At 38.3% G+C, this 27,065-nt stretch overlaps 1 protein-coding gene across 10 annotated transcripts in view; it reads right to left on the bottom strand.

Moving 5' to 3' along the window:
* The window catches only part of LOC129436405 (beta-1,4 N-acetylgalactosaminyltransferase 2), an 88,975-nt gene that overhangs the window by 4,649 nt on the left and 57,261 nt on the right, over nucleotides 1-27,065 (bottom strand). Inside the window, exons 4-12 of one of the 10 annotated variants that reach the window (XM_073857513.1) lie at nucleotides 24,736-24,873; nucleotides 24,539-24,642; nucleotides 24,321-24,358; nucleotides 23,543-23,729; nucleotides 19,835-19,921; nucleotides 17,347-17,528; nucleotides 16,972-17,115; nucleotides 16,015-16,237; nucleotides 12,298-13,295 (exon numbers count right to left, since the gene is read on the bottom strand). The exons of 1 other annotated variant lie outside the window; for it this stretch is intronic. In XM_073857513.1, coding sequence (XP_073713614.1) covers nucleotides 13,114-13,295; nucleotides 16,015-16,237; nucleotides 16,972-17,115; nucleotides 17,347-17,528; nucleotides 19,835-19,921; nucleotides 23,543-23,729; nucleotides 24,321-24,358; nucleotides 24,539-24,642; nucleotides 24,736-24,873 — 1,285 coding nt within the window. In that variant the 3' untranslated portion in view covers nucleotides 12,298-13,113. Of the gene's footprint in view, nucleotides 1-673; nucleotides 712-844; nucleotides 949-12,297; nucleotides 13,296-16,014; nucleotides 16,238-16,971; nucleotides 17,116-17,346; nucleotides 17,529-19,834; nucleotides 19,922-23,542; nucleotides 23,730-24,320; nucleotides 24,359-24,538; nucleotides 24,643-24,735; nucleotides 24,874-27,065 lie in introns of those variants that run through there. 8 more of the 10 variants (XM_055194520.2, XM_073857502.1, XM_055194528.2 and 5 more) reach the window with 8 other exon arrangements.

The following is a 27,065-nucleotide window of genomic DNA, read 5'->3' as shown; positions in this document are numbered from 1 at the left end:
TGGTAATTATTTTCAGTCTTTTTATTAAAATACAACCAGAAAAAAATGTTGACTTCCCCTTATCAGAAATATCAAGAACTGGCAGTGGCGGCTGGTGACTGCTCATCTGAGGGGCGCTACTTCAAGATAAGTGTTATGTTTGTGGTTCCCTTTTTCAGCATTCTGTGTCGAGAGATCCTGTGTGCATCATGTGTTTTGTCAAAATAAGTGCCTGCTCCACACGCCTCAAAACTGTTTATGATAAAAGAGATCCTCACGTTCACAAAATACACGCAAGACACTCCTTTAACTGTAAACTTTGATTACGCATGATATTATGCGAGTATCTGGCAAACGCGAGCGTCTCTTTTATTAAAAACCCTTTGGACGCATCTGCAGCAAGCACGTATGACACGTGATGCACGTGATGCAGGTTCACTCGACATGCTGAACACATATTTTAAAAAAAGGAACCACACACATGATGGGCTATATACATGTTGTGATGAACTTTGCATCGAGCGCCCTCAAAAAAGTGGACCGCCGGAATATGGAAATTTTGTTTTCTATGTGATAATCACTTGACTCAACATGTAAGAGTGAAGGGTACGTTAAACCTTTAACACAAAGAAGGATTTTAATGTAAATACATGCACAGCACATGGGCAGAAAGGGTTGTGTTTTAATAACCCACCTTGTAAACTTCCCTCTTTTGTGTATCCAGGGCAAGACCTGAAAAATACGCAATATTATTTCACTTATAAATCAAACAAATAAAAAATATAATATCCAATAAAGCTGTGGATTAAGTCAGTGAAGTAACATTGCTGAAAATGATTGAGCTGAAAGAAATAGGCAGGCTGACCTGGTATCAGACTTTTTTGTAGAGGAGCTACATTGAAACCTCTGATGGGATATTGGAGAGGAGAGTTGGCCCTTGCAATGAGAATGTCCGTATTTGTCTTCATTCTGTGAAAGATTCATGCCAAAAATACCTGTAACTCATTGTTTACATTTATAAAGGCATTTCTAAAGAATAAAGCAAACTGTGCATGAAAATACCTGAGCTGATGTTCCCTGTACTCTTTTGCTCTGCTTTTAATGATGTCATCTAGTTGATCTGATGGTAGAAACTGATAAAGGTCTGTTTGGTTTTTGCCACACAATGAATTGCTTCCACTGAGGCCTGATATATCGCTGAGGACACTAAACAAATAAAAAAAATATAACTAATGTGTTCCCATAGCTCCATTGGTGGAGCATTGCATTACTAAACAGCAAAATCACCAGTGTTAAATGTACACTATAGACTGCTTCGGACGCACATGCGGTGACATGATTACGCGTATGGTTGGAACTTTATTTCCAGTTTCTGTTTGTTTAATGGTCTGACAAGTGGCTAAACTGACCTCTTGAAGAAATACTTTGTCGAAAATAAAAAAATTTTTGGTTTCCTAGGTAATCTACGTGTTGTTTATTTTGCTTGTTATATACAGTACAGCGAGGAAAATAAGTATTTGACACATCAGCATTTTTATCAGTAAGGGGATTTCTAAGTGGGCTATTGACACAAAATGTTCACCAAATGTAGCCATCAAGCCAAATATTGAATTCATACAAAGAAATCAGAATATTTAAGTATACAAGTTGAGTCATAATAAGTAAAGTGAAATAACACAGGGAATAAGTATTGAACACACTTTATTTAATACTTTGTAGAAAAGCCTTTGTTGATGATTACAGCTTCTAGATGCCTCTTGTATGAAGAAACCAGTCGTCTGCATTGCTCAGGAGTAATTCTGGCCTATTCATCCACACAAATGGTCTTTAAATCTTGAAGGTTCCTTGGGCCTCTTTTATGAACTTTGATCTTCAGTTCTCTCACTGAGCCATTCAAGCAACTTGATTTTCTTTGAAACCACTTCATTGTTTCCTTTGCCTTGTGTTTGGGATCATTGTCTTGCTGAAATGTCCACCTTCTTTTAATTTTCAGTTTTCTGGTAGATGGCAGCAGATTTTTATCCAGAATTTCCCTTTCATTTGACCATACGATAGTCTCCCAACAATCAACAGGCTTTTCCAAATGCTCTTTCCCAAACTTTAACTGAACCTCAACATGCTTTTTGTTTAGCAATGGAGTCTTGCGTGGTAAGCGTGTATTGCATATAGTTTTCTTTGAAACCAAGTACCAAGTGTGTGGTGAGATCGTAACAAGGGCGTGGTGAGCTTGAACCTGCTTACGTCACAAGTTATTTTTGGACCCAACATCCAATAGGAAAATTCAACTGCAGTAGCCACCGTTCAACCTGAAGAGGGCAGCACTCAGGCGTTTTTACACCATATTGTAGTATTGAAACACTTTATATCCAAATGTCAAAAAACTTACTAAAATCAATGAACAGCACTAATAAAGCATCATTCTTACAGATCATTAACTAAAAAAAAGTTGGTTTAGTTACTCTTTAAGGTCTTTGTGTTTGTAACTCTGTGCCTGTTCATTGTTGTTTCATGTGTGATTCCATGCCTTGTTCCATGCCTTGTTATATCCATGTGAGTACTTTGTCAGTTTAGTCTATTTTTTTCCAGTGTTTTGTGTTCTATCTAGTTATTGTTTCAGTGTTACCCAGTTTAGTGTTATCCCTCATATTAATTATCCTGGTTATGTTGTTTTGCCCCCTCGTGGGTGCTGATTTGTGTTTTTGTTACAGTAAATTCCTATTTTTGATCCATCTGTGTCTTGCACTTAGGTTCTGTCAAACTTATAGTGACTGAATGAACAGGCCAAATGAACCCAGCAGACACATGGGCCTATCCAGAGACTTTGACTGTTTTCGAGGTACCAGGTTGGCGATCCATAGAACACCCTCCTCTGGGGGGCCGCCATGTCTGTTCGTGCTCCTAATCGCCAGATGGCGGCCGCAACCAGAGCTTCTCTTCTCGTCCCGCTTTCCCCCATTATGGAGGATAGAGCCATGGGGGTTGTGGCCTTAAGCGATTTGAGGCCCTCCTCTCCTACCCCAGAAAGCTTCACTCCACCTGTCTCCCTTCATGGAAAACGGGAGAGGAGGGTTTTGTGGGATTCACCATCCGAGGGGTCCTTGTGTCTCCTGCCGTGGCTTCTGCGCCTCGGCCAAGGAGGAAGAAGAAGAGGAGGGGGTTGTTGCCACAGCCGGCGCAGCCCCTGCCACAGCCGGCGCAGCCCCTGCCACAGCCCGCTGCAGCGCCCCTTGTCTTGGCTTCCCAGCCAGCAGAGACGAGACAGGAGACGCTGCAGCGGGCTGGGAAGCCAAGACAAGGGGCGCTGCAGCGTCTACTGTCTTGTTTCTGCTGCCGGATGCAGCATCCCCTGTCTCTTCTCCGCTGCTTTGCGCAGCTCCTCCAGTTATGGTCCCCGTCTCGTCTCCGCTGCTGGTCGCAGCGCCCCCTTTCTCACCGGATTCATCAGCCGGTTACTTCCCTGCACTGTCGTCTGGTTCGTCTGCCTGGTCCTCTACCAAATCTGCCCCCCTCACCAAGCCCGCCTGTACTCTTCATCCACAGACCTCACCCAAGACCCCGTACACTCCCAGTCCCACCCTGTCTGGACATTCCCCTGTGAACTTTTTTGTTCCTCTGCCCCCCTCCCTTGTTTGTTGTTTTTATTGTGCCACCCTAACCCTCTTGTTATCCTGCATTGTTTGCCATTGTTGTTATTTGTTATGTTCAATCTAGTTATGTCTTGTATGCAGTCAGTTTTGTCCCGTGTTTAGTGTTCCCCTGGGGAGCGTCTGGTATACGCTCCTTAAGGGGGTGGGGGGTAGGGTTATGTCATGATTCTGCCAGCTTATCCTTTGTTTAATCTAGTCTTATGGCAGGATCATGACATGCCCATGTTCTGTGTGGGATCATGTGGTCTGAGTATTGGTTTTACTAGACCACTTGTTCCCGGTGTCTTGTCACTTTTACCTCGCTCCTTTGTCACCCTTATTGTTTGATCCATGTCACCTGTTGTATTCATTAGTTCTCCCCTACTTAAGGTCTTTGTGTTTGTAACTCTGTGCCTGTTCATTGTTTTTCATGTGTGATTCCATGCCTTGTTATATCCATGTGAGTACTTTGTCAGTTTAGTCTATTTTTTTCCAGTGTTTTGTGTTCTATCTAGTTATTTCAGTGTTACCCAGTTTAGTGTTATCCCTCATATTTATTATCCTGGTTATGTTGTTTTGCCCCCTTGTGGGTTGTTGATTTGTGTTTTTGTTACAGTAAATTCTTATTTTTGATACATCTGTGTCTTGCACTTGGGTTCTGTCAAACGTATCATGAAAATAAATATCTTTGATACACTGTAAGTCACTTTGAATAAAAGCGTCTGCCAGAAGCATAAATTATGGCTAGTTACCCTACCTGGGCACTGATTTCTAAGACCTTTATTCTTATCTATAATGTTTTTGGTCTTAATGTAGGCTAAAAGTTCTCTCTTATCTGCAATGTCTAATTAAACGCTCACAGGCGCGTCTTCTCGCAGTTCTGAATGAGATGTGCTGACTTTATCTGGGCTGCGTAAACCCATCAGTAGATTTAACTGTGAGTGCATGGGGACAAGAAACGATTGACGTGTCATGCAAATATGCGGTAAAAACGTGATTGTGCATTCCATATTGTTGTCACGGGTGCCCTGCACATGCGTGATTACTTGAAAAGAAACCAGCTTGCGCTGTGTCAAAAACTCCATTTGGTTGCAGTCTGGACCCTTGGTTGTGCCCCCACTGAAAAATCCAGCTGTAGCTGGTTTTTGCGGGTTTAAGGTGGCAGTATCTGGTTTAAGCTGGTCCTCCCAGCCTGGCAAAGCTGGTCAAGCTGGTGGGTCAGCTGGCCTTCCAGCCTGACCAGCTAAGTCCAGCTAGACCAGCTTAAAAAATGACCAAAACACAGCTAGACCAGCTAAAACCAAACTGGGAGACCAAGCTCATGCTGGTCTTAGCTAGATTTTTCTGATTTTTTAGGGCCCTAATTGCCCACTCTCTCAATCCCGTCTATGGATAAATTCGACCCAGCTCAAATTCATAAAATATTATGGACATACTAGAGTTTATTTCGTAAAGAGACAACGTTGTAGTCAAACAACAGGACATTTATTTACCGTTGCAAGACATTCAGCTGCTCTGCTGTGGAACTCCGGTCGATACAGGGGGCAGAGTTAAGAGGTTTGACTGACAGTTATTATACCAGCAGTGAAAAAAGAATGTTTGACAACATTGTCCTTTGACTTCAATAAAAACCTTGAGATGGTGACCATTGGAAACCCATAACTACTTATGAAGACAACAAAGCACCAAAACATAACATAGTCAAGTAAAATAGAATAATATGTGGAAAATATAAATGTATAACTATACACTATATACAAATTTATAAAGGATAAGGATGAGAAATTAAATACAACACAGATGCATGTCTGAACTCTCAACACACACACATTTCCATGTTTTATTGGGACTTTCCATAGACATAATAGTTTTTATACTGTACAAATTGTATATTCTATCACCTTCCCCTAACCCAACCCAACCCCTAAAGGCTGAAGTATAATCCCTTTCAGATAGCTTTCTATCTGCATCAACAGTTACTTCTGTCCTGTTGAATGTGGTTTATCCTCTTAGGAGGTATGCAAACAGTACCCTATTACCCCAGCTTTTTGAAATCTTAAATGTCTATCTAATATTTTATGGGGAGCTGTGTTATGGATCTGCTTACTCAACCATACTCTTTCTGATGGAACCAGTGACGACTGGCCATCATTTCCTGCATATACCATTAGCCAGTGTTTCAATGTCATTGTCCAACCACTGTACTTGGTTGATTAAACAAATCAAACAGTAAAGATGGGGTGGAATTATAGGAATTCAGGAATTATAGAGGAAGTCATGAAATAAATGGCAAGAAATGCACTAAGAAAGAAGAATAGATAATCGTACCAAGATGACGGCATGTAAAGATGACTTGGATTCCTCAGCAGTCCACATAAACTAATGTAAATGCACAGCATGGTCATACAGAGCAAAATCAGGAAAAGTTTTAGTCTGTGAAGTTTAATCATAGTGGAGGATCTGAAAAGCACAATCATAACTCGCATCAAAAACTACAAAACACCAGAAAATAATTTGTTTTCCTTCATTATTCTTAAGAATAGCATAGCACTAGTGCAACAAACACAACAGGCTAATATATTTTGATATATATTTTTTAACAGAATTCCCCTTTCAAAGCCTATACAGCGAACGGCCGGTTTGGACTACAGCCCTCTACTTCCCGATAACGTCAAAGCAAGTGTTTGACTAAGCTCCGCCCACAGGAATACGTCATTCGCCAGCTGAGCGCAAACGGCACTGCTAAGCTAAGCTGCTGTGAATCGCAGCACACTAAACCAGCTACCCAATCAGAACTCGTTACGTATTTCTGAAGGAGGGACTTCCTAGAACAAGGAAGACATATAGTTAAAAAAAGTCACCTTCATATTTTAAGCAAATTATCTCAAGTCAAGATAAATAATAGTAAGTTGATATGACTTGTAAATCTGAGTTGATTAAACAAAAACATTAGACATATACATTAGGACATGTCTCGACTATAGGGATTAATGTGTAAAGGCAGCATAATTGCCCATCCATAAACCTAATCCAGCCAATTTTCAAACTGTTCCCAGGGGACCCACAGCTCTGCACATTTTGCATGTCTCCCTCATCTAACACACCTGATTCAGATCATTAAAGGCGGAGTCCACGATGTTTGAAAAACGCGTTGGAAAAGGAGACGGGCCGACTACCAAAACACACTTATAGCCAATAAAATCAAATCAAATGCCGGTTTGCGTATGTGTGGGGCGGGTCTATCAACAGAAGGTCCAGATTCTATTGGGGTAGGGGCGTGTTTGTTTAGGTGATTTCAAATATCAACATTGGCTTTCAAACATCATGGACTCCGCCTTTAAGGGAGAGATCCATGGACAGAACTTGCTGTGTCAGTAAAAGATGACATACAACATATCCAGAGCAGTGGGTCCCCTGGGACTAGATTGAAAACCACTTTTTCAGATCTTGACACTGCTTTCGTTCCAGCTTTGAAACCACAGTGTGGTTTTGAGAGTAATTTTACTTTTTGACCGCACACATGGAGGATGTGACTTGCGCTTTGTTAACTACCTTTTCGTCACAATGTGATATGCCGTGCAAAGACATACACTATAAAAAAATTTCTGTAGAAATTACAATATTACTGGCAACTAGCTGCCAGTAACTTTTATAAAAATGTAGTAGCTAACGAAGTAGCTTTAAAGATGGTAAGATGGGACTTTAAATGTATGGTTCACCCAAAAATCAAAATTCTGTCATCATTGACTCTTTCTCATGTTGTTAAGCCTGTATGAGTTTCTTTATTTCTGTTGAACACAAAGGAAGATATTTTGAGGAATAATGGTAGGCATACAAATGATGGTACCCATTGACGTACTTAGTATTTTTCCTACTATGGAAATCAATTGCTACCATCTACTATGTGGTTATCACTATTTATCAAAATATCCTCCTTTGTGATCAATAGAATGAAAAAACTCATACAGCCTTAACAACACGAAGAAGAGTAAATGATGACAGAATTTTTATTTTAGGGTCATTTAAATGCACATATTTTATCATCTAACAACTATTATTGCATCTTAAAAAAACCTTTACATTAAACATATACAAAAAATACTTACAAAAAAACATTAAACATATACGGTACATTAAAACAACATACATTCAAAAATAAGTTGGTCAACTGTACAGTCTGTGCATGTCTACGTTCAAAGAAACAGAAAGAAATATTTAAATTTACAGTACCTTATATTGTCCCCTCTGACGCGCCTTATGTATTTAGAAACCATAAGATAAAGCCACACTGAACCGCAGTGAACACTGAAACTTTGTCTGATCGTTCTGGTGAGTCAGCTTCCTCAATATAATCATAGTTTCCTGTGTGCTGATGTATGATCGTTCAACACCTGCTCATACACATACAGTATACATTATTACACAGGGTCTGTTGGTGATGGCTCAAATACTTTTAGGGCCAGGTAAACATTTTTCTCAAAAAATTATATAAAAATATTTGAATTTGTCAGATAGGCTTTAGCAAATATTAAATGGGTTTCCACTTTGTCCAACAATGATGATATTATATTAATGTTAATAAACAGAGTTTAGATTAATCCAGGACTAGGTCTTAGTTTTAGGACATTTAAGTAGTTTTTACAAACAAACCAATACTGGTGTGCATCTTAAAGGAATAGTCTACCCTTTTGCCATATTTAACTATGTTATTACCTCAACTTAGACGAATGAATACATATCTATCTTTTTTCAATGCTTGCACTGTACAGCGCATCGTAAATGTGTTAGCATTTAGCCTAGACCCATTCATTCCTATGGTACCAAACAGGGAAGCCACCAAACACTTCCGTGTTTTCCCTATTTAAAGACCGTTACATGAGGAGTTATACCAGTAAGTATGGTGCCACAAAATAAAACTTTTTTTGGTAGCATAGGAATGAATGGGGCTAGGCTAAATGCTAACACATTCACAACGCGCTGTACAGTGCATGCATTGAAAAAAGATAGGTATGTATTAATTCGTCTGGGTTGAGGTAATAACATAGTTTAATATGGCAAAAGGGTAGACTATTCCTTTAGACAATACAATGGCACTGTTATACAGTCACGCTCAGGATTATTGACCCTCTGGGTAAATATGAAAGTGAAATTGACATACTTGAAATTTGACATCACACCTGCATTACAAGTCTTGAACACACACCCAAAGCAGTGGGCAGCACCCGGGGAGCAATTAGGGTTAAGGTGCCTTGCTCAAAACTTGAACCTTTCATTTAAGTAAAAGATGATTTGATGATAAAAAAATTCCAGTACTGTTGCCACAAGTAATGACACCCATTTGGAGAATACCCGACAAGAGATCAGACATCATTCCTCCACACCAAATCTCTTCAAATCCTTCAAATTCCCAGGTCATCTATCCTCTTCAGTTCACCCCACTTATTTTCTATAAGTTTCACGTCAGAGTGACTTAGGCTACGTTTACACGGAAACGGTGTGAAAAGAAAACCCCAAAGTGCCGTTGCGTTATCACATTCTTTCCACGTTTATGCGAGCGTTTTGAGGGGGAAATCTGCGTGCATATGGTGACGCAAAAGTGTGTGATATTTGATGTAGTATGCACTCCAGGCGGCTAGGTGGCAATGTGAAGCACTGACACACAACAACACCAAGTCTGCATGCCTGCATACAACCTTCTTTGTTCTCCCAGGTCTCGTCCAAAGCCATCTGGTTTGCCTCTGACGAATTGGCGCATCAACAATCAAGATAATTAATTCGCCTTCTCTGATCAGTAATACTAGCTGTGAATATCTCGTACAACTGCTGGAAAGACTCTTGTATATTTATCAGAGCTGTTATGGCAACTTGAAGGTCCGACGTATGGAAATAATCCAACATGTTTGTTGTTATTTTCCTGAACTGGCGCATACCTGTGACGTAAACGCGTACGTGACGAGAACCATCGTGAGCAGACTTTTGCGTTTTTACTCTTTAGACGGGAATGTGATAGTAGAGCGTTTTTAAGATTTCCACTCTGAAAGGTTGTTTCTCTTTTTTACGTTTTAAAGCCCCAAAAACGCTGTCGCTGTGTAAACGAAAGACACATCCATTAAAATCTTTTTACGTTTTCACCCTCAAGCATTCTCGTGTAAACAGGCCCTAAGATAACCATGGCAGAACAGTTATTTAGGCCTCGTCCACATGCACACAGGTATTTTTATAAACACAGTTTTCCCCTCCTTTGTTTAAAAAATCTCCACGTCCACATGAACATGCAAATACATGGTACAAAAGCGCAGTAAAAAGCCTGCCAAACCAACAGATGCCGATATATCCATAACCATAAAGCTATGTTGGCCAATTAGAAGCCATTGTAAAATCTCATGAACAACAATAAGTGCGTTTACATGCACAGTCTTACGCCGAGTATGCTTAATAAACTGATAACGTGTGGGGTCACGTAAACACGTAAAACGGTTTTCCTTAATCGGGGAATGCCCATAAACGGCGTAAGCAAAAACTGATCGGCACAGGTAGTTTTTTGCTCATTACGCCTTAACCGACTTTCTCAGGTTTTGTCCATGTGCGCATGTCTCCGCGTATGAAAGATAAAAGTCACACGCAGACGTAAGCACAAGTAACGCATAAAAGTCTCCGCTTGACTAAAGCAGTTGGCAGAGAAACTGTGAAAATAGAAGCTCATGTTACATTTACAGGTTCTAAAGCATGAGAAGAGATACAACAGTATAACTTAAGACAGATATGGCGTTGGCTTTTTGAACGACCATTATGTACTATAGGTGGTGACGTCACTGCCTGCGAGAAAACTGATCATTCTCCCATGTAAACGCAGTTGTCTGCATAGCCGGTTTATTGATTTGCATGTAAATGCATGAAAACAGTTTTCTATAATAAGCAGATTTTTGATAGTTATCCGCCTATTCTGTGCATGTAAACATACTCATTGTCACAAGCCAAAAAGTCTGGTTTCACCGACTACATGACAACGCTGCAAACAGAGTTTCTGAAAATCTTCACCCTAGCAGTTGTTTTCATAAAAGTTCAGTTTTATACTGCATTTGTTTGTGGACAAATGGCCAAACTGCAAACAGGGCCTTAGTAACCATGGACTTTGGTTGCTTTCTGATCTAAAATCTCAAAGAATTTTGCAATTTTGCAAGATAGAAAACCACTTCCTAATTTATAAAAAAATCAGATCTGGACACTGCTTTTTTGCGAGCTTTGAAACCGCAATGTGGTTTATAGACTAATTTAATCTTTAGAGAGCACGCATAGAGGATGTGACTTACATGTGGTTAACCACTTTTACGTCACAATTTGATATGCCGTGCAAAGACATATGCACATGTATACATTCTTAAAAATAATTTAATGTGTTGTCCTTAACTAAACAAATATCTGTGTTATTTTTGGAACAACACACTTTGGGTTGTATTGTCCCTTTTATTTATTTGAACACAAAATCAACATGAAATGACACATAATGTGTTAAATCGGATAACACAAAACAATGTGTTAAAAATTAACACATCCTTTCTGTGTAGTAACATCCAGATTTACCCCAAAATAAAATAAAAATGTGTCAGCATTTTTGTATGAGTTTCTTTATTCTGTTAACCCTTACGAAAATTAACCATGGTTTTACTACAGTTAAGACCAAAAAACCATGGTTACTGTTATAAAACCATGGTTACCACAAAATAACCATGGTTTTGACAACCATGGTTTTGAAAAGCCATAGTTAAACCATGGTTAGTGTGGTAAAACCATGGTTTTGCTCATAGTAATCAATTGACCAAAAAACCATGGTTACTACACTTTTACCACAATAAAACCATGGTTAATTTTCGTAAGGGAAACACAAAGGAAGATATTTTGAGAAATAATGGTAGGCATACAGATACAGACAGTACCCATGGACTTCCTTAGTAGGGGAGAGCGGGGTCCAAAGAACCATCTATAACATTATCTTTTTATTTTAAAAGATAATGTTATAGACACAGAGACGTTTTTGCTATGGTCAATAACTCACAAGTGTGGTCTATTAAAGGTCCCGTTCTTTCAGTGATTTTTTAAGCTTTGATTGTGTTTACAGTGCACAATATAACCTGTGTTCATGTTTCATGTGTAAAAAACCTTTTTTCACACAATTTACTTATTTGTATAGCACTGTTTTCACTGTCCTAAAAAACGGCATGATGTCTTCCTTGTTCTAAGTCCCTCCTTCAGAAATACGTATGTGTGTTGTGATTGGATAGCAGCTTAGCTTGCTGTTAGCTTAGCTGGTGACTGACGTATTCCTGTGGGCGGAGTTTAGTCAAAAAACTGTACTGATGTCATTAAAGCAGGAAGTAGAGGGCTGTAGTCCAAACTGGACGTTCGCTGTAGGCTTTAAAAGGGGAATTCTGTTAAAGAAAATATATCGCCTGGCAGTGAACTTTGAGCTTTATCATTTTACAGGTATTATTTATGCTATTATAGCAACATTACACACTAACTAAGGTTAAAAAAATAGGATCATAAAGAATGTGACCTTTAATACTAGGTGGAATTTTGTAAAAATGTAAAACAACCATAATTTCACTATAAACAAAAGTAGCGCATTGTTACTTTTGACCCAGACAGCTGGGACAAAAGTAACATACAGGTCTTTTGAACTTGTTAATTATTTTCCTGATAGTAGAAATGGGACTTTTAATGCTTTAGTACATTTTTACAGACACTTTTTTATTTGTGAGGCACAACAATCTTTTGCTGCACATCAGAACTTTTTTCTTTGATTTTCCCCCTTTGTGATTAAATGACATTTTTCACTACAAAGAAAAACTTATTTTCAAGAGAAAAGTTCTTTGGATGTTCTTTATAGAACCATAAAGCCATGGTTCCTCTATTCTATCGGATCATTTACATATAGCACCTTTAACAGTGTACCTAAAGGACATGGCACTAAAGTTTCACTTAGATGTTTATTTCTTGCTACATTATTAATAGTAAATAGTATGATTATTATTTATGTCTAATGTCTTTATTTTAGCCACACACAATAAAGTACAACTATGTGTGAAAATGCAAATAAATAAATGTATTTAATCACATTCACAATGCATTTATGATATGTACATCATTCATATGATTTACGAAACATTAATAAATCGATTTATTTTAGAGTTGATTTATAGCCCTTTCTTTCTTTTGTGGGTCAGATTGAACATTATGTAGATTAAAATAATATAATAAATAAAACTGACTGGTAAACTATTCACACTGGCAAACCATTAGCAGATCAGACTGCTTTTGCTTTACTTTACTGAAGTAATGAATAAATGTGTGGGAAAAATTAGCAAATTAATATTTTGTATAAAAATGGTACAGTATAAAAATAATATATTACATATCTGTTTTTTAAGCAGGAGAATGCAAAGTCTGTATCAGCATGTAAATACATTTTAAAGTACAGTAAAAACATAATCAGAGAAACAAAAACCTTTCAGTATTTGATACATTTCAGATAATTCTTGTAAAAATGATGGGCATATTTTCTCTCTCTCTCACTTTCCCCCTCAGTCCTATAAACATCATATTCTTCATGTGCATCATGTATCTGGTGGCCAATAGAGAGATCTTTGCAGGACGCCACCAACAGCTTTCCAAGTCCATCGATGAAGAACTCTACAGATCATTGGAGGATGACGGTAAAGATGAACAACAAAAGAGAAAGATGAATGAATGAATGAGATGGAAAAATGTGTATGCTTCAAAGATGAACATTTGTTCCCCTTTGAGGAAACTCGAGCTGCGTCGCCGAAGCTAAGCTGGGAACGCCCTCTGTGTGATTGCGTCTGAAGCACGTATGTCAAATCAATCCAATGGTCAAATGACACATCATGGGCGGCTGACTTGGGAACCAGGAAGCTATAAAAAGAGCAACCGGCAACGCCGACTTCAGCTATTTGTGCTTCAGCAAGCTTGTGTGTCTTTATCATGTCTAAGAAAGGTTTTAAAGAGTGTGCTTCCTCGTGTCCTCATTTTTTTTTACGAGCGAGGACTCGCATCCTCTATGTGTTATGTGCAACATGCACGGTCAGGGATTGGTTGTGCACATTGTGAACGGATGCCGCTCTGCACGTTGCCCTCGCGGCTGGCACTCTTTGAGGAGTGTGCTGAACTGCGTGTTCTTCACGGTTCTGGTCCTGCTGCTGCCGAGGCAGACAGTGTTGTGCCTGAATGAGTTAATTGAACAATAGTTCATGAACTTGTTCATATTTTAGGCAAACGTGAACTGAACGTACTGTATTACTGCCTGATGAACGTTACTGTGAACTCGTTCATTCTGTTGTTTGTGAACGACACGCTCTCTCAGTTTAACGTCGTTCAATAGGGTGCCAGATTTCTTCCAGGCAAAAACCGGGCTAAAACACACTGTAAACAGGCCTTAATGTGTAGCAGAAAACACCCAATCTGGCAACACCAGCCACCAGTGTTTCACTGCTGCATGCTTCATCAAAACCAAAAGCAGCATGGAGGTGACAAAGCAGCAATGAGTTTTACGACAAGGTTGGTGAGGACGAGGATGGAAAAAATCGTACATTTGAACTCCTGTCAGTCTGGTTCAGTGCACCCGAAAAAGTTTAAGCAGTATATCAGAAGCTAGTCTTGTGAGGCTGGTCCCCCTTATAGAAAACCAGGAAGTGTGGAAACAAGGACCGGATTGTGACGATAGATCTAAAAGATGCATATTTTCACATATCTATCCTCCCGCAACACAAGGAGATTCCTGAGGTTTGCCTTCGGGGCCGTGGCTTACCAATATCGGGTTCTCCCTTTCGGTCTATCTCTGTCACCGCATACATTTACAAAATGCATGGATGCAGCGCTGGCTCTGTTGCGTCTCCGGAGCATCCGTGTCTCAAACTACATAGACGATTGGTTAATTTTAGCCCAGAGTATTCTCTCTAATTAATAGTTTTTATCCCATATTATTTTTTTTAAATGATTGCCATTATAGCCCATATAGACCCCTTCAAGGTTTGTAAACATTGAATGACTATCGGGTGCGCGCGCAGCATGGGGTCAAACTGTTCATACCATCCAGGCTTTATAATTTAATATAACAGGGCTGAAAAATGATGACTTACCTCAAATGAAGTGAGCACTACAAACACAAGCCTCTTTGATATTTGCATTCCAGTCTGCACGTTAATTGCTTGCAGACGCAGATGTTGTATTTTTTTGTTTTTGAGATTCTGCATGAATCTCAAAAAATAAACGAAAGACCTGGTGCGATTTTCAAAGCCCACTATGCAAGAATGCATTTTTTACGATACGGAATAATACACAACTCAATCTGCTGTAATGACTTTTCTGACCCCGACATGCGCAGTGGGAACCGCCTGTGACGTGAACCGTGAAGGGGTCTATACTGTAGAACCACAGACAGCAATTATTTTATCAGTTTTAACACTGAAGCTAAATGTGTAGATTTCATCTTTATATCCAACTTTAAATCCTTATCCAACCAGGGTTTACATTAGCATTGACTGTCTTTTAATTTTTGTATTTGCATATCTTGAAAGGCTAGCCGTGTGCTTCAAGGGAGTCGCATACAGGGCGAGAAAGCTCTGCGCGGCGTCGCATGTAGGCAGGACAACTTGCAGGTATCGCACACTGCACGTTAAATAGCGTGAGCTATTTCAGAGTCTATTTCAAAATCCAGAATATGCGTTAGCAGCCTATGTTAATCGTTAATGATTTGGGACAGATGTGATGTTATTTAATGTAAAACTATGTGAGTGGCGCACTGTGGTGTGGCAGGGATTTCAGCAGCGTCCGGAGTCAGTGCGTCACCTCCATGCTGCTTTTTGTTTTGATGACGCATGCAGTCGTGAAACACTGATGGCTGGTGTTGCCAGATTGGATGTTTTCCGCTACACATTAAGGCTTGTTTACAGTGTGTTTTAGCCGAGTTTTCACCTGGAAGACTCTATTGAAATCTGGCACCATATTGAACAACGTTAAACTGAGAGAGCGTGCCGTTCACAAACACCAGAATCAACGAGTTCACAGTAACGTTCATCAGGCATTAATACAGTACGTTCAGTTCACGTTTGCCCAAAATATGAACTTTCATGAACACTAGCATAGCTTCGGTGACACAGCTCGAGTTCCCTCAAGGGGAACGTTTCAGGTTACGTATGTAACCATTGTTCCCCGATAAGGGAACGAGACGCTGCGTCTCCCTGCCATACTCCCTGTATCCCTGTCACGCCTTGCTTCGGCACAATCTAGCTGAAGTCGGCATTGCCTGTTGCTCTTTTTATAGCTTCCTGGTTTCCACGTCAGCCGCATTGGACTTTAGAGAATCCCCATTAACACTTTCTGGTGCACTCACCGGTGTGTCCTACTCTTTTCAGAAAGGGATCAAATCCAACTCTTCTCACTGCATCAGTCCGAGCCAAAAAAAAGTTCACCACCACGTCCACAAAAAAACAGCCATCATATCCCGGAAGTGGTTTATGATGCTTTCCTTGAAAACGCCTCAAACAGCCACCTTCTTCATCTTCAATATACTCAAGACTGAAATAATACTGTTCACCTGAGACCGCTCCACCAACCTATACAGAAAAAAAGAGACAGAATAAGAAGTATTAGCATTCTTTTATAATAATTCATGTCAGAAAATAAAGTAATTCTTTAGATATTAATACATTCTTCTGCAAAATATTGATTACATAAATGATTGGGTGATTTTAATTGGCGATTTCAGGGCCGATATAACACGAATGTTATACAGTAAATATGAGAAAAACAGAAAATTGGTGAAACTAAATAAACATTTGTTATGCATAACATTTATAAATATACCCTTTTATAGTACTTAAAACCTATTTACAAGACATAATTAATGTGGATCTGACATCTCATGGTACTGTTTAAATAACTGTGTTGAAATAGTGTGGTGTTGTGTGTGATACAACATAACGTCATGTTAAAAAGTGAATAATAATTGTTCATTTTACTGTCTGTCAGACTTTTGGCTTGAAAAGAAATTTAAGTAATAGAGAAATTAACTGGCCGATTAAAAGATTTATTGTCCAATGTGCATATAAAACATAAAAAATTTCACATATCAGCCGATATATCGGCCTCTGCAATATTTTGGCCTATCACTATACAGCAAACCCCAACAAACTAATTCACACAACTGATCAACAAATAGAATGGGTTTGTTTGTTGGTGTCTGTTGGCATGTCTTAAACAGGCACTAACCAAATTACGACATGGACATGAAATATTGATTTTGTTTCTGCTGCTATAAATATGTTACTTTAGGAAATGTGATGCTTACAACATCCAGTTCTGGTTTTGCTTTCATAATCTCCACAAAGCTCTCAATGCGAGTCTCATCCAAGAATTCAAAGTCATCGTCTACCCACAAGAAGTATTTGGTGGTGACTTGTGATACAGCCAAATTCCTCCCTGCAAACCAGCCCTATAGAGAATCCAATACACAACAACAGAGCAGTCAATAATCACCAAATCACATACAGTACACATATCATAACATATTTTAGCATAGAGGAACCGCATTAAGACATACATTCTTGGTTTTTACTACATTAGAAGGTTTATCAGATCAATTAGCACATACTGTACAAAAATACATCTCTAGAATATTTCAATGTGATAGTACAGGCAAAAAGCTGCAGGAAATATCGTCTACCTGTGCAGGTGGCATGATGTATTGCTCTATGTTGTCATCAGACAGATTTTCTGGATTTGGGTTATCGTCAGCAATGATGATCTTGATTTTCGGGTAAACCTTGCGGATACTCTTGATAAGGACTTTTAATTTGTTATATCTCAGAAATGTCTTTGTTGTAATAGTAACCTGTGAGTTGATATCTAAAATGTGCAAGAGAGACAAAAATGTGTTGTAATTTGGTCTGCTTTTTGCCATTGCCCCAACAGCTGATGCATCAGGTGTAACCCAAACACATAAGAAAGAAAAAAGAACAAAAGAAAGAAAGAAAGAAAGAAAGAAAGAAAGAAAGAAAGAAAGAAAGAAAGAAAGAAAGAAAGAAAGAAAGAAAGAAAGAAAGAAGGAAAGAGTTCAAATAAAATAACTTTTTTTGAACTGTTCAAAAGAAGTTCTTCTATGACTACTTTAAAAAATGTAAGAGCAGAGGTGTAAAAAGATGAATTACTTTTTAACGTACTCAAGTATTAAAGGTAAAAACAACTTTTGTTAATTATGAAATAGTAGAGTGAAAAGTACAATATTATCAGAGGTGGAAAGTAGTGAATTATTTACTCACGTTACTGTAATTGAGTAGTTTTTTTGTGTACTTCTACTTTAGTTTTTAAAGTCTGTAATTTTACTTTTGTTTTGTTTAAAGTATTGTACGTTGTTACAATTAAATCATATTCGTTATTGAGTAAAAAAAGATTCTTTAAAAATGCAAGGTGATATAGGCGCGCCACGGATGATTGATTGATTGGCGGGGGAATGTAGCCTGGCTCTGCCCTCCTACGTGCTTCCGCTTAATTTTCATTTCGCTTTAGTACTACGTCTGGGACTGCTGTGTAGAGTTTCGTTTTCTCCTGCAAAAATCTGCAGGTCCAATCAGCGAACGGGGGGGAGGATGGGGTGGCTAAGAACGATGACGTTGAGGTCGTGCGTCAGTTTGAGTTGTAGTTCAGTAATGGCAGCGGAGAAAGACGTGAGAAAATCTATTCGGTCCGTTGTTGCAAATATACAGAAGTTAAAGCCGGAGCAAGAACAATGTTTGCTAAGTTTTGTTGGTCTGATTATTCAGACTTCTTGTTTCTGGCCGGTTTCGGGGCATGATATACGTCATGACCAAACGTTAAACGATTGGCTATGGCAGATCCTGAGTGACTCTGGGCAGATCCAATAGTTTTAAACTTCAACAGAGGACCCTCTTTAACGGAAGTAACGCTCCACAATGGAGCGTGGCCAGACTCTCTGTACAAATTAAATGAATGTATGAGAGTCTGGTTGGACCAGGCTAGGGGGAACGCGATGCAGACCCTCAATTCAATTCTCATGAAAGAAACCCCTGGCCATATTTAAGCAACCACTTTCCACTGACGCAAAGCCAGTGTTTGAGTCCTATAGAAGGTAGGCTTTACGCTCATGAGTACGGATTTCCAATCGGGTTTTTACCGCTCATTTGCACGGCGTGTCAATCGTTTGTGACACGCGCATTATCTTCTGAGGTCTAGCAGCTTAGTAAAGTCAAACACAACTTACAGTTTTTCTCAGTCGTGTTGGTACTGTACATTTCTCAGATCAGAATTGAAATTCTTAAAACTACCTGTTCAATCCTCACATCATTGTGTCTCTTGTGCACAGGACCAGAGTGGGACTCATTTTCAGCCTTGGAATTTCATGCCTTAGACCGGCCCACTTTAGTTCACGAGTGACTATATTAAAACAATATCATTAAATCCTCAGTAGTTTAAAGGTCTGCAATAGTGCACTGTTCTCTGCTGGTGGCATGATAACACCGGCCCTCATGGCCAAAAAACAGACCAGCCAACCGGGAATTCTCCCGGTCCTTCCTATGGCCAATCCGGGCCTGCTTAGACTACTAGTGATTGTATTTACTAGCTACTGACCCTCATATTTTTTGCCTCAAAAGTGCATAATTCACCTGTAAAAATCATGAATAACTTCATAAATGTTTCTTTGTTACAAAAAAAGGTTTTTATTTTATTAACTTTTTGTTATTGCACTTTAATTGTAAAGGTTTTCATACAATTAAAAACAACTGGTTTATATTCCCTTGTCCTTTTTAACTATACTAGAATCCTCCACCTCATCCCGCTGTAAAAAAATTACTTTTACTCTGAGTAAAGGTAAAATTACTTACTTTTTACTTTTACTTGAATAGATTTTTAGACCAGTAACTTTACGTGTACTCAAGTAAAATATCATTAAAGTAACTGTACTTTTACTTGAGTAGAATATTTTATTACTCTTTCCACTTCTGAATATCATCCATCAAAATAGGGAAGTAAAAGTTTTGCCTGATACAGATACTTGAATAGTGAGTATAAATACTTTTCACACCTCCGTTTAAGAGCTTAAAGCTTACTACAAAATATTGTCTAAAAGAGGACCTAACAGACTGCTCTGTGTTTGATTCACTTTGCTTTGCAAAGGTCACTCTGGTTAGTCATACCATTTCCTGGATTGTACAGACCAGGAACTGTAGGTCTTCTGATTATGATTGGAAATACGGCCTTACAATCTTCAAAACTAAAATAAACTACAAAGAAAACATGTTTAATGTCATTGTAATCACATTACTATGGCAGAAGCTGCCAGATTAGTTGATCCAAATCTAAAAAAAATCAACTGTCAATTCTATCATCCGAACCTTTCGCCAAGAAAACCGATAAGGGTGGAGGATGTATACTATCACATTTACAGTAAATTGTAATGCATGTAAATTCATAAGACATGTTACAGTATTTGTACAGTATGATCTATTTACAGTATACTCTGTTCTATGCTTAGAATTGACAGAAAACCCCACAGTGATGGCCGTGTGCTGCGACCAGCAAGAGTTGGCAGTTTTGGAAATGGTGAGGGCCAGGAATGATATACGGCTGTCAGAAATAAAGCAGTCAATTAAGGAGAACAATGTCACCTTTGCCAATGTGGCATCCATCAGCCCACCAACAGTAGCCCGCCTTTTAGAGAGGCACCGGGTATCAATGAAACACATTTACCTGGTGTCTTTTGAGAGAAACAATGACCGGGTGAAACAACTAATGGCTGAGTGTGTTCACTTACGTCATATATTTTGAACAACACTGTAAAAAGAACTAACCAAAATATATATTTTTAAAGGGTTATGGTGCTTGACGCTGATGTGAACCATCACAAGTAAATTTTTGTTGATGAAGCGGGCTTTAACCTTTCCAAAACTTGTCGCCATGGATGGAACATCATCGCGCAACAGGCCACTGTCCAAGTGCCTGGACAACGTGGAGGAAACATCTCCATGTGCGCAGCTATCTCTGAAGATGGTGTCGTGGGATGTAGGCCATTACTTGTCTCCTATTATGCTGTACATCTTATTAAGTTTCTCAATAAAATTGCGACAGACTGTCAAGGTGAAGGGGTCACCTATATAAAAGGGTAGTTCAAGCATGGTTTCAGGCCCATGCCTCCATACTCTACTTTCAGCATGGAGGTCGAAGGTCTATGATCCCCAACCCCTTGAGCGTGCCACCCTCCTTCAGGCCATGGATGATGCATGTGATGACATCATTGTAGACCAATGTCAAGCATGGATTTGTCACGCCAAAATGTTCTTTCAAAGGTGCTTGAACAATGTTAACATTCATTGTGATGTGGACGAGAATCTATGGCCAAATGCTCAAGACAGGCTTGATCCAAATGAATGTAATGTGTGCACTAAATGTTATGTTTTGTTCTCATTTAGTTACATTGTAGAAAGTATACCTATACAATTATATCTGAAAAAAAACTAATTTGCCCAAATGAGGATGTCTTTATTGATCCTTCACTTGATTACACATAAAAAGGATATTTTGGAAATTATAGATTATGTAAATGTTGGGTAATGTAAGTGTATTGCCTAATGTGAAACTGTGTAATCTGTCTTTTATAGTACTGTAGCATATTAATTTCAGCACTTCTAAGGCCGATTTGAAATGTGTATCTTGCATTGTTTGCTGTTGGATAATTGATTGTTAAAAATACTAAACTGAAAGAAGATCATGCTGTTGTGTTTCGCGATTAAACCAAATGTTCTTATGACATATTACAATAATCTTGTGTTTGAAACAATGATTATGTGGACTGAAAACATGTGCAACTGACTGAAAGCATTACATCAGGTTTTTGAAACTGTAAACCGTAGTACCAAATAGTAGGGGAGAGCGGGGTAAGTTGTCACACGGGTAAGTTGTCACACTGTTAATAACTCCAACACTAGAGGCTCTATCTCAAAAATCAAATAGCCACTTTATGTGACTTCTTCTTCTATAGTGAACTTCCTGTTCACATGTGGTCAAGATCACTGTAATCTGAGGTTAGCACAATTTTCTTATTTTTCTGCTTAAAAAGTAAAAAAAAATCACTTTACATTTTATGCAATACAACTTTGTTAGGTGTGAATGTTTAAAATGATTATTTTGCACAAAATAGAGGAGACCGTAAAGTGTCTTTTGATACTTTAGCTAAAGTGATATGATGAGCTAAACTTGAGATTTAGACAACATTAGCACACAAGTAAGTATGGGGCAAGTTGTCTCAATGACTTTGGGGCAAGTCGTCACATCTGACAACTTGCCCCTGTACAAACAAACACATCGAACATGCTCAGAAAACATGATATAGAAAAGAATAAGCCTCAATCTAGCAAAAAGCTGTTTCAAAAGAAAGGGAAGCAGAAATCTGGACCTATGAAAAACAAGGCAGCTAAAAGAAGAAAAATCATGCAAGAGTCATCATCAGATGATGAAGAGTGCTTCTGCCTCGTCTGTGTAGAGCCATTTTCAAAGAGTCGTCCAAAGGAGACCTGGGTAAAATGTGTAAAATGCAACAATTGGGCCCATGATGCTTGCACCTCAGGCCAGGCAATTTATGTGTGTCAGAATTGTGATTCTGGAGATGAGTCCTATTAGTCATACAGGGCATCTGTTTTGTTCAGAGGTTAAACATGTTAAGTTAAGCAAGTTATCTGCAGCGTTCCATTCAGTTATCTGGTTTTATGTGAAAGCCATAGAACATTTGAACCAAAGTTCAAAGTAAAGTGGTCTTGCCACTTAATTGAAATGTGCATTATTTGGATTGAAATAATTGTTTTTCCAGATTCTCCAGGCACGGATGTTTATATTTCCAGTTTGGTTTGAGTTTAAAAATTAAAATCAATATTCACAATTAAGTAGTTGTGTTCTTATTTTTAGATAATCTAGTGTGACAACTTACCCGCCCTAGTGTGACAACTTACCCTCCGATGGGGCAAATTGTCACAAGTGCACAGTCACTATTCAACAGTCTACAACTCTGTAATGAGATAAGATATAAAGATGTTATGAATACAACATATGTGCCCAAGACTTCCTTCTTTCATTTGGTATGAGATTTATACCATTTTGATGTATGGTGCTCAGTAAATGTTAGACAGTGTGAAAAGTGTGACAACATACCCCGCTCTCCCCTACCAAAGCGAATTAAAAAATACTGTAATACATAGATTCCCATGTTAAGGTAATACACATAAAACAAAGACGTTGCAAAGTTGAGAACTGATTAGGAATGAAAACAAAGGTGAGTATAGGCTATATAGTGTCCGGGTAATAGTAAACAGGTGAAGACCATAGATATTATATATGTAGTGGTGCCTGGAGAAGTGGGTAAGTTATACCCCCATTTTTTAAAAGTAGAAGTGGGTATACCCATGCCATCAAATAAAGAAGTGGGTATACTCCGTATACCTGAGTATAACCTGCACTACACCACTGCGCTGACATATCAGCGCAGACACCATCTTGGACAGGTCCCCGTCCTGCATTTATTTCTACTGAGGAAGGTGTATCCCCAACTACAATAATCATAACTCCCCAAATTTTTACTGGATTTCCACATGCAAGTAATGTTAGTTACAATGACATAATATAATAAATGGTAAAATAACCAAAATTATTGTCCAATCTTACTTGTGAAAGGTAATCCCATGCGATTTGGTATCAATACTGCGCCGGTTATTGCAACCGTAAGCTGCACAAAATACGGGCATAGTTACTCGCTCTCCGTTGACTCCGATTAAGTCTGTTGCTAATGTAGAGTGAAGACACCCAACCAATATGGGGGCGACTTTGCCAACGCAACTTTATATCAAGAGAGCTCTTACCAAAGTCTGATGTTCTGATGTGGTAGACGGTGCTGGTGTAGGTCACTCTGCTTAGCAGATCATTAACTTGTTTGAGGCTTGAGGATGAGAGAGTCAATTTACTCTCGCCCTGTCCATTCACCTCTTCTTCCTTTACATCACTAGTATGATCCACCGACAGCACCCCATTCTCCACACTTAAAGATACCTGTGCACATGATGGTGTTTAATGGACATAAAGTGAAGTTACAGTACTGGGCAAATGTCTCAGGCCACCATGCCACCATTAGATTTGTTGTTTTTGCAATGTTATAGTTGCCATATATAAGAATACAACCAGGAAAAAATAAAATTTGTATGCAATATTACTGTAAATAAGCTGAAGTATTTATTGTGACTGACACCCCCCCCCCCCTTCAGCAATAGCAGGAACATGCAGTATAGAACATGCTGTATACTTTTGCCAGAAGAAGCCATTATGTTCTGAAAACATGTGTACATATTTCATTTCTTTTCTGTTTGCATCATAGAGAGAAAAAATAATATGTATGGTCAATAAAACTTTGGTAAAACAACAAAGCTGGTGATAGCCTAAGACTTGTGCACAATATTGTTGATCCAGATGGGAAATATAAACTAATTCAGATGTAATGTTTCATATGGAAATTTAATTTCTAGGTAAAAGTCACTTGACTGAAAATAGGATTGAAGGATGGGTTAAACCCTTAACTAAAAGAAGGATTTTAGTGTAAATACATGCACAGCACATAGGCAGAAAGGTTGTGTTTTAATAACCCACCTTGTAAACTTCCCTCTTTTGTGTATAAAGGGCAAGACCTGAAAAATACAACTAGCTACTTATAAATCAAACAAAGAAAGAAAGAATATAAGGTTATAACATGTTCAATAAAGCTGCGGAAGTTGTTTTTGGTGGTACATACATGCGCTACAGTAGCAAATAGTCAGTGAAGTAACATTGCTGAAAATGATTGAGCTGAAAGAAATAGGCAGGCTGACCTGGTATCAGACTCTTTTGTAGAGGAGCTACAATGAAACCTCTGATGGGATATTGGAGAGGAGAGTTGGACGGTGCAATGAGAAAGTCCGTATTTGTCTTCATTCTGTGAAAGATTCATGCCAAAAATACCTGTAACTCTTTGTTTGCATTTATAAAGGCATGTCTAAAGAATTAAGCAAACTATGCATGCAAATACCTGAGCTGATGTTCCTTGTACTCTTTTGCTCTGCTTTTAATGATGTCATCTAGTTGATCTGATGGTAGAAACTGATGAAGGTCTGTTTGGTCTTTACAGTCACACGATGAATTGTTTCCACTGAGGACTGATATATTGCTGAGGACATCAGAAAAACCAAAAAATTATTATACCTACAGTCAAACTACAAAAAATTTCACTATTTGAATGTTTATATATACATAAATTCACAAAATGTAACACTAAAGTAGTGATTTGAGCAGATGGCCACATCCAGTGAAATGAATGGGTCTCTAAGGGCATCTGCTGGTTGAAATGATTTATTTCCTAAACTGTAATTTAAAAAAAAAATCTAAACACCTGATGGCCGAATTTGACACGTTACATATAGATCAATATTAATTTTTAAAAAAAATTAAATTAAGATCCGAATTTATGTGAATTTTTCACAAAAATTTGATATTTTACAGGCAAGCTAATGGTGTATTTGAGGAATTTGGTGGTAAACAGGTACAAAAGTACTTCATATCTTCAAAAAATATTTTATGGGCAGCTGTGTTATGGCTCTCCTTACTCAAACTTCATACTCTTTCTGATGGAACTGGCCACCATGTCATGCATCTACACTGGCCAGGGTTTCAGTGTCATTGTCCAACCCCTGTACTTGGTTGATTAAACAAACCAAACAGTAAAGATGGGGTGGAATTACAGGAAATATAGTGAAAGTCATTAAATAAATGTCAAGAAATGCATTAAGTATTACTCGTACCCAGATGACGGCATGTGGAGATGACTCGGAGACCTCAGCAGTCCTCTTGATTTCACATAAATGCCCAGCAGGATCATACAGAGCAGAATCAGGATGCATCTGGAAAATGCCATAATAATTATTCTGAAGAATTGTATAGCATCAGTGCAACAAACACAACAGGCACAACAGCTAATATTTTTTTTAAATAAATATTTTTTTTTATTAACAGGCATATTTATTTTTTTGATTTTCTTGAGTTTAATACTTTATATAAAACTGTAATGCCTAAAAGCATGTGATATATGAATATATACAGCTGTCTTCTAGAAAGTGTTAATAGACAAACATTAGACAAATGCATTAAGACATGTCTCGACTCGCTTGCTGTGTAAACGCAGTGTAAATGCCCATCCATAAACGTAATCCAGTCATTTTCAAACTGTTCCCACTGCTCTGCACATTTTGCATGTCACCCTTATCTAACACACCTGATTCAGATCATTAAGGGAGAGATCCATGGACAGAACTCGCTGTGTCAGTTAAGGAAGACATACGAAATATGCAGAGCAGTGGGTCCCCTGGGACAACACTGAAAACCACTTCCTAATCTCTATAAAAGCATTTTTTTCAGATCTCAAAACTGCTTTCATGCCAGCTTTGTAACTGCAATGTGATTTCAAGAGTAATTACCTTTAGACAGCATGCACAGAGCATGTGACTTGCGCTTGGTTAACCACTTACAATGTGATATGCCGTGCAAAGACATAAGCTTCTTATTCTTATGCTTAATAAAAATGTGGTAGCCAACAAAGTAGCTTTAAGGTATATAAGGTGTTATCATGCTACCAGGTTGAAGGTTGCTGTCCATATCCCGCCATCACTCACAGCAACCCCATTCGCCCCATCGCCCTTTCTTCTGCTTTTCAAAGCGCTCGACTGTGAACATGAGTTTTATTTTAGACGTGTCTATATTTGAGTGTGTCTATATAGTTTAGATTTAAAATAAACTTGAGCGCAACTTGATACGAACGGCCTCTAAAAGGAAAATGATCAACAAATTTTGATGATCAACGTATTTTTTAAAATCTACCCTGGTGAAAAAATAGTATGCTAAATATATTTAATTTTGATATACTTAAGTATACTTGCAGTCACACTAATGACCAGTATACTTAAAGTGTGCTATTGATTAGTTTATTTAAAGAGTGCTATTTTGGAACAATTAATTTTGTACTGAATATATTGTAGTTGTATATTAATTGTAACAAAGTACAACTTTAAGTGTATTTAGTGTACTTTTGTGTGCTAAAGTGGAACAACTTTAAGTGTATTTAGTACAATTTAAGTACATGACTGTTTTTGTGCTAAATTCATGCTTGATAAGTGGATTTAGAGTGTGTTTTATTTATGTTAGGAGTACATTACAAATGTATTATGAGTGTCTTGCAAACATACAATCAGTATACCTTAAATAGACTGTTTGCATACATTCTATATATTTTTGGCCAATCCAAAATTCTAAAAACTGCCCTGGTGAAAAATGAATATGCCAAGTACATTACATTTTGTATACTTTTAC

The sequence above is a fragment of the Misgurnus anguillicaudatus genome, chromosome 19 (assembly GCF_027580225.2).
Source record: "Misgurnus anguillicaudatus chromosome 19, ASM2758022v2, whole genome shotgun sequence".
NCBI lineage: Eukaryota > Metazoa > Chordata > Actinopteri > Cypriniformes > Cobitidae > Misgurnus > Misgurnus anguillicaudatus.
This window is presented reverse-complemented; position numbering and strand designations above follow the sequence as displayed.